General features: G+C 45.2%; 1 protein-coding gene across 1 annotated transcript; it reads left to right on the forward strand.

Annotated features, from left to right (window-relative positions):
• The first annotated feature begins 322 nt into the window (after nt 1-322).
• Nucleotides 323-8,426, forward strand: Snrpb (small nuclear ribonucleoprotein polypeptides B and B1). Its single transcript, XM_090352088.1, has 7 exons — nt 323-448; nt 2,383-2,534; nt 4,598-4,709; nt 6,288-6,440; nt 6,854-6,992; nt 7,321-7,446; nt 8,281-8,426. The coding sequence occupies exons 1-7, from the start codon at nt 446-448 to the stop codon at nt 8,304-8,306; spliced, it is 711 nt and encodes a 236-aa protein (XP_090208214.1). The 5' UTR covers nt 323-445; the 3' UTR covers nt 8,307-8,426.
• The last annotated feature ends 276 nt before the right edge of the window (nt 8,427-8,702 follow it).

An 8,702-nucleotide genomic window follows, 5' to 3' on the forward strand; every position in this document is an offset into this window, starting at 1 on the left:
GGCTTAGCTTATACTCCTACCTGGGGCTGGGATTCCAGTAAATGCGGGACGGAGATCCAGGAACCAGTCAGTAAAAATCAAGAACTGTGGATGTACTAGGGAGAGCCGGGGCGAGTAAGTAAGAGATGAAGGTCCAGAGGTGGAGAGGGCAGAGGAAGGCGAGAAACAAAAGAATACAGGAGGGTGTGAGGTTCCAAGCAGGAGGCTAACTCGGCCCTAAGCCCCGCCCCCCGCCCCGCCCCAAGCCCCTCCCCCTCCCCGTCAATAACTCCGCCCCCGGGGCCGGAACTAAACGGGCGAGGGCAGGGACCGGAAATAGCTTCATACCGGACCGCAATTTGCTGGGTGCATTTCCGTTAGCAGCGGCGGGAATTGGGTTGTGGCGGGCAACTAGGCCTCGGAGGAGGCGAATCCGGTGCGAATCCGAACCATCAGAACCGCCACCATGGTGAGAAGACGCGGGGTAGCGGCGTCTGGGCTTCCCGAGAGTGTTGTGGTGTCGGAGGCGCGGCTGGTGGGGTCGGAAGCCGTCGGCTGGCGCTTCATTGTGAAGGCCCGGCGACGGGAGGGTGGGGGTGGGTCCTGGTTGTGGGGCCAGGCCGGGCCCGGTAGCGGGAAGAAGGGAATCCGGACCGGGGATCGGAGGCCTGGGCCTCCTTGGTGGTGGTAGGGGTGGCATCCTCGTCCTGGGCCTCCCCACACTGGCGGTAGCTGTAATGCTCGGAAGGCAGCGGACACGTCGGGGGGGGGGTGGGGTTGGAGCTTCCTAGGGAAAGTGGGGGAGAGGCCGAGCAGTTGAGGACAGATACTTGGTCTGGAACTTGAATCTTGAGGAAAAGAAAGAGGTAGTGAGAAGGTCAACGAGAACCTTAGTTGGAGAATTCAAACTCGTGTGGAGCTTGTTTATCTCTGACTTCTCTGGCGCTGGAGCAGAAGCGTAAAATGTATTTTCTTCCTTCTCTGAGTTCACTTTCTAGTTGAGGACACGCCTAATAAAGAGCATTCAGTGTAGTAATTCTGCAGTAAGCAAAGGTAACGGTGTCGGGGTGGGGTAAGAACGCTTAGCTTTCTCCATGAAAATGGGAGGGACTGTCCATCCTAGAACTTGGTGATCAAGACTTGGGTAGGGAGAAGGAGAATTAGAAAATGAGGTTATTCAGGGCTTTGCGAGGTTGGTAAAGTGTTATCTTTGAAAGATTTTAACAGCATGGCATGAACTTAGTTGGGCTTAGAAAAATGACTTCAGAGCCGATCAAGTGGTAGAACGTCAACCATGAGCAAACAGGCTGTGCAAATGGGAGGCCCTAAGTGAGTTCAGGCCCTGGTACTGGCACCAAAGAAAAGTCAAATCACTGTAGAGTACGTTGGCTCATGCCTTGAGGTGAGGTTGAGAGTTTGAGGCGAGCCAGGGCTACATATACCTTGTCTTAAACAAACATGGAATGTCACACTAGCTGTTGTGTAGAAGCAGGAGAAAGTCAGGGAAACCTAGTTAGGAGAATTGGCTGACCGCTTAGCTTTCCAGCTGGGAGACATTGTTACTTAACTCGTGGAGTAGTTCTGAGGATTAAATGAGATATACAGTGCTCATCTTGGTACCTGACTACAGTAGGTCTTAGACTCAGTAGGTCTTACCTGTAGACCCACAGTAAATGGTATTTCCTGGGGTGGGGGTGGAAGAATAGATGCCCTTCAGAATGCTCATTTAGAAAATAAAAATAAAGTGATCATCTAAAACAAACAGCATCATGGTCTGGGTCTTGAAGGTAGCAGTCTGTAACTTGGAGACACAGTTTGGGTCCACACATTTAAGAGTTCAGAAACTTGTCTTTGCTCAGGACCGGAGATGAGCAGCAAATACAGCTGAACAGCAAATCCAGTGCCTGGCACAGAGAACTTGTTTGGATAAGTTAGTTTGGTTTCTTTTCCCAGTCTTCTTCTGGCCTACACCATTCAGACTGATGGGAAACTGATAGTAAGAGACCAGCTGTCAAGTGGAATTTTCTAGACAGAAAGAAAATACCATGAGCACAAGACAGTTCACACAATGAAGTCTACATTACCTCTTTTGTAAAGCTACAGTGGAAGCCACGCTATAAAGGCATATTGTTGGGTTAAGTAAGAAATAAGTAGAGTAAGTTAAATGTTCTTAATAGCCACCAGAAGATTTTTGTTCTCTTCCCTAAAAGTCTTGGAGGCAATCTCTTGGAGACAGCTTCTTTATTTGGGGGTCAATTCCTTTCTGGTAATAAGCTATTCCTTTATTGGATCTTTTTTGGGGGGCGCAAGTCCTTTTGCGGCTCTTCCTTTTCTCACGTTGTAAGAAGATTTATATGTTTCTGAGTACTTGCACCTCACTTACTCCTGCTGTTATCCTTGCAGACGGTCGGCAAGAGCAGCAAGATGCTGCAGCACATTGACTACAGAATGAGGTGCATCCTGCAAGATGGCCGGATATTCATCGGGACCTTCAAGGCTTTCGACAAGCATATGAATTTGATCCTCTGTGATTGTGATGAGTTCAGGAAGATCAAGTGAGAAGGGCTCTGGGAAAGGAACTGAATGGATTGAGTGGGCTGGGTGACAGATGGTGATACAGGTAGCTGGTTCCTCTGCTTGTTTTCCTGCTTTTGAGGACAGATGTCAGTGGGAATATGAGCACTAAGAAATCTTGAGAGTCCAGCAAGCCTTCTCTTGTTTTGGCAATGTGCAGGTTGTGAGGAGGGCTAACAGGCTTCCGATTTTAGTGGCTTTGCATTCCCCTGGGTATTGGGGTAAAGGGCTTTCATGTTCTCCCCACAGGTGTGTGAGGGGGGAGAACTTGATTTTACAAGTCCTATTTGTAAAGCTGTAGCCTAAAGGGCTCTCACAATGCAGCCTGGTCTGAAATGAAACTGCTTTAAGAAGCCTCTGACCCTCTTCAGGGTAAGTGCTCTGTTCCCCTTGTGGGTTTGGGGCCAGTGATTTTCTTGACATTTTAGAAATAATTGCTGATAATTTTTGCATTGCTGGAATTCTATACTTTATTCTTTACTCCCCTATTTTAAATCTTAACAATCTTAAGCTTCTGGCTTATTAACCAATGAAGCTTTCTGACCTATTAAATTCAAGATAGCTTGCAGTCCAAGGAGGTTATGTGACTTTCAGGTCATGTGCACACATGTAGTATTCACATTATGTTGTCCCTTTAATGCCTTTTTGGGGTTTTCTTTTGTGTCTCGGGGTTGAGAAATTAGGATAAAAGCATGGAGATGCCTAAGTGCCTGGTACTTGTTAGAGAGGGTTAGCAGATCAGTGTGGAACTCCTTTAGATAGACTCTTTTTAAAAAATTCTGATTAAAAGTCAATCAGGAGAAAAATTAACCCCTATAGAGTTTTCTTTTTTTTGCCAGTCCTGGGCTTGAGCTCAGGGCCTGAGCTCTGTCCTTGGACTTTCTCAAGGCTAGAGCTCTACCACTTGAGCCTCAGCACCACTTCCAGCTTTTTTTTTTTCCTATGCATGTGGTACCGAGGAATCGAACCCGGGTCTTCGTGCATGCTAGGCAAGCACTCTACTGCTAGGCCAAACTCCTGGCCCCTTGAGTTTTCTATTTTTTTAAAGAGGTATTTTCCTGTTTAAAAGTATGAATAGAGCCAGGTGTGGTGGCTCACGCGTGTAATCTTAGCTACTTCAGAGGCCGAACTCTGAGGTCCTGGTTCAAAGCCAGTTCAGCCACTAAAGAATCTGAGACTCCAATTAATCACTGGAAAATGGGAAGTGGAGCTGTGGCTCTAGTGGTAGGGTGCTAACCTTGAGCTGAAGAGCTCAGGAACAGCACCCAGGCCCAGAGTTCAAGCCCCATGACACAACCAACTGCCCCCCCCCCCAAAAAAAAAAAAAGTATGAAAAGAATGTCTGCTCACAAAACCAGTTAAGGCAGTACAGAGTATTATCAAAATAATATCTTAAAAGCTTTTAAAAATCAGGATATTTTGTCTTCAGTTGACATTTTTGTTTTAACTTTCTCTGGTTGTTGCTCTTTGGGAATATCTGGTTTGTACTTTTTGAGGAATTGGTGTGAAATTTCTTATGTAGCTGATGTAGAAATTCAACTTTGAATGTGAAAGCTCTTTTACTTTTTTATTGCTTTCATTTCTGCTGTAAAGGACAGAATTATAGGTCTATGAGGTTGAATTGGTGCTATAAGGGTACCACATGGAGGGATGGATGGATATTCATTTGCTTTGAGGAAATGTCAGGCTTCCTGGCATTGATTAGGCCTTAAATTGAAGGGAGAAAACAGAACACGAGTGAAGAAGACTTGATTGAGAGAAAGCTTGTTACAGTTGCCTGTAGAACAGCATCTGACGAGGGCTGGGCTTTCTTGCCTTTTCTTCTCTTGGTGTGTTCATCCTTTTAGTTTAATAGAAAACAGGTAGGGGGCACAATCTTAGCCTGTGGGTACTGTTCTGGAACCTTTCTCAGGCAAAGTTTATCTGCCATTTGTCAAGGGTTGTAATATAAAGACGACTATGGAGGCTCCTAAGCAGGTGAATCTGAACTTTACACATCTTCTAAAGCTTTCATTTTTTTCTCCTCTTCTAAACTTTTCTTTAGGCCAAAGAATTCCAAACAAGCAGAAAGGGAAGAGAAGCGAGTCCTTGGTCTGGTGCTGCTTCGTGGGGAAAACCTGGTTTCAATGACAGTAGAAGGACCACCTCCGAAAGACGTGAGTCTGAGCGGAATCCCTGTGCAAGGAGGCCCTGCCTGGAATCAGGCCCTTTGTTAGGTTCTCTGCACATAAATTGAGAGGACTAGGGCTTTTAGTTTTGACCTTTTCTTGTCCTTAGTTGATACACATGGTGGAGTAGCCGGCCCCACACCTAAGGCCATCTGGGTCATAGCCCAGTGTGGTGACAAAGTCTAAGTAGACCTTAACACTCGTCACTCTAGAATGCATGTGTGTTTCCTACAGTTACCAACTGCTGTGTTTAATCCTTGTAACAATTATTTGAGATAAATTATACTTATCTTGTAGTTGAATGAAACAAGTAGACGTTTAGTGACTATCCTAAGATGTCCTAAGCTAGTAAATGATGAAAGTGACATTTGAGGGCTTGGGAGTATGGCCTAGTGGTTACAGTGCTTGCCTAGCATGCACAAAGAACCAGGTTCGATCCCTCTGTACTACATAACAGAAAAAAGCCGGAAATGGTCCTGAGGCTCAAGTGGTAGGGCTCTAGCCTTGAGAAAGCCCAAGGGCAGTGCTCAGGCTCTGCCCAAGCCCAGGACTGGCAAAAAAAAAAAAAAAGTGACATTTGATCCACCATAGTCTTCTGTTAATGCTAAATTGCAGATGCTTACAAACAGCAAGCTTTAGATAATTTGAGCAAACTTATTTTCCCTTTTCATTTAGGACATTTCAATCATTTAAGACATTTCAGTTAAGACATTTTTTGTTCTTATTAATACATAACATACATTTAGTAACGATTGATACCTACTTCCAGTGGAGTTGGCTACTTGATTGTAGTTTTTAATGAACCTGCATGACCACAGCCAGTTTACCATAATGCCATCATTTTCAGATGAATTTCAGTTCTAGAATTACGTAATTAGTTGCTTACTATCAGTACACAACGGAAAATCAGAGCTGAAAATAGATTCCATATCCAATTCTTGTCAGATCAGTTGCTGTTGTCCACTGATTCAGGTGGAATTCTGGGTCTTTGCTCTGGATTTAGTTTTTGTATGAGAGCTACATGTTGTACATTCTCTCCCCCCCCCCACCCCAGTCCTGGGGCTTGAACTCGGTGTGAACACTGTCCTTGGGCTTTCTTTGGGCTAGAACTCTACCACTTGAGCCATAGCACCACTTTCGGCTTTTCTATGTATGTGGTACTGAAGAATCGAACCCGGTCTTTGTACATGCTAGACAAGCATTCTATCATAGGCCAAACTCCCGGCCTCAATGTGATAGCACATTCTTATAACTCTAGCCCCTGGGAGAAGGTGGCAGGAGGATTCCATGTTTGTGGCAAAACTGAGCTCCATAGGTGAGACCTTTTCTCAGGCAAACAATATGTCAATAAGTAAATCTATTTTCATAGTACATGTAGCTGCCTAATCTGTGGCATGTTTCTCCAGACTGAAGTCCTAGCCTGCTTTAGGGTGACAAAAATGTAAACCTATGTGGAAAAATGTTAGCACATGTGGGCAGGTAGTGTTTACAAGCTGTTTGAATGCCTTATGACTCTGAGGGGCTCTCAACAGTACTTGTGACATTTTAGTTTTCTTTATTTTTCAGACTGGCATTGCCCGAGTGCCACTTGCTGGAGCTGCTGGGGGCCCAGGAATTGGTCGGGCTGCTGGCAGAGGAATTCCAGCTGGTGTTCCCATGCCTCAAGCTCCTGCAGGACTTGCTGGACCAGTCCGTGGGGTTGGTGGGCCATCTCAACAGGTGAGGCGTAGGGGAAAGGATACTATTCTCTGGTGCATAAAGGATAAAGGGAAGTCCAAACTTGGAGAATTGTAGAATTGCCAGCCCAGGATCAACAGGCTGTCAGTGTTCCTGTAAAGTAAAGAGAAGCACAAAGTTATTTTAGCCGATTGAATTTGAGCAGACTGCTTCCATGACAACATAAAACTTAAAAACCTATGGTCAGTCTTACTTGAAAGGCTCATAAGTCACCCTTGAACTGGCCTAGAGGATGTGAGTTGGGCATTCAAGTGGTTATTTCATGACACTTGATTGGTAACATGATTTGTAGCCTCAGGGGATTTGGTTCCTGGTATTTAATTGAGTTGGGGAGGAGAATGGGAAGCTGAAATAACTTCACTATTCTGCTTAACTCCCTTCCTGTCTTTTCTTAGGTTATGACCCCACAAGGAAGAGGCACTGTTGCAGCTGCTGCAGCTGCCGCCACCGCTAGTATTGCAGGGGCTCCAACCCAGTACCCACCTGGCCGTGCAGGTCCTCCCCCACCTATGGGCAGAGGAGCACCTCCTCCAGGTGAGAAGCCCATAAAGAGGCCAGTGCTAACTGATAGGTGGTGCCTTAGCTGGATTCATGATGAGATAGATCCTTAACTGAAACTGGTGATGAGTTTGTATAATTAAGCAGGATTACTCTGAGATCCAGCTTGGCCAACTGACTTTGGAAGTAGTTTGACAAGAGCCATTGGGTGGTCCAGCTTTTGGGCTAAAGTGCCATCTTTGCATGTTTCTTGTAGCAGAGGCTGAGAGGGTGGAAAGGTCTATCACTCAGACCATTTTGTATATTTCCTGATAACTTTTAAGACTAGCTTTTGAGGCATATTTCCTGGGCTTTTTTCTTTTAGGCATGATGGGCCCGCCTCCTGGCATGAGGCCTCCTATGGGTCCCCCAATGGGGATTCCACCTGGCAGAGGAACTCCAATGGGCATGCCTCCTCCGGGAATGCGGCCCCCACCCCCTGGGATGAGAGGTAAGTGTCAGGAGAGCAGTGATTGGCTTCTTCCATGAGCCGAGGAAAAGGGAAGTTAGAGGGAAATCTGGTCGACTTGAATTTATCAAATTTTGGAGGACAACTTTGTCCAGAAAGGACAGAAGACAAATTAACATTTTTAAAGTTGACCTTATCTCTCTTCTTATAACAGACTTTATAAATAATCAAGGTACTTCTTAGATCTTCTGGTCCTAGGGACTCTGAAATAATTCATTCTGAAGATTCCAACAGGGAACTTAGGAGAGTGTCTAAATCCTATAATCTGATAGTGTCTGGTAATTTAAGAGAGTCTCTGGGTTTTGTTATGCATTTTTGCATAACTCCAGTTTGAGAAATGTTGATAGACTCTACACGTATAAGAAAATAGGCCCAGAGAACACCCAGCATCATGATTTCCAGCCTGTGTTCTTTCCATGAAAGCATGGTAGCTCTGAAGATGAACTACAAAATCAAACTAGAAAGGCCCTCTGTCTCTAGTATGGGTTTTACATTTATGGGGTTTCTAGGTCTTCTTAGGCCAGGCAACCTGGAGATGTCCTAAGTTAGCCCATACAAGGTGTTTTATCTTTTTGGCTGCTAAGTAACTGCAGAGGGGAGGCTGGGGTATACTTGGGGATTTGAGTTCCTTCCAGATCAGGTACTGATGAAACTTCTTCTTCCTTTGGGCCTTCTTTGACCCTTGGCCATAGAGTTACAGAAGTAGCTACAGAAATAGCATGGGTCCCATTTCCCAAGGCCATGTTGCCACAGTCTTGTTTCTTATACAGTTGTTGGTTGGTGGAGTCTCATTGGATTGTCTGGTTTCCATTTCAGGGCCCCCTCCTCCAGGAATGCGCTAGACTCCTCTTGTCCCTCCTCAGCTCCCTGCCTGTTTTCCGAAAGGCTGTACATAGTCCTTTTATTTCTGTGGCCTCTGAAATTGGTTTATAATAAACGCTTAAGAGAATGTTGTAAATTCACCTGATGTATGCATTTATTTTTAGACAAGCCTTTGTCATATTGGATATTTAACAGTCAAGGATTACCTAGGGTAAATTAGTTCTAAACTGCTACTACATATAATTACAATATTTTGTAACCTCATATACTTTGAGAATGAAAAGATTGAACTTCAGTGACAGTTTTGCTTATCAAAGCAAGGCATTAAAGCTAGTGCCTGGCTCACACCTTTAATCCTGTCTACTCAGGAGGCTTGAGATCTGAGGATGTGCTTCAAAGCCAGCCTGGGCACTACT

This window comes from Megascapheus bottae, chromosome 18, assembly GCF_031878675.1.
Source record: "Megascapheus bottae isolate mThoBot1 chromosome 18, mThoBot2.hap1, whole genome shotgun sequence".
NCBI classification, from domain to species: domain Eukaryota; kingdom Metazoa; phylum Chordata; class Mammalia; order Rodentia; family Geomyidae; genus Megascapheus; species Megascapheus bottae.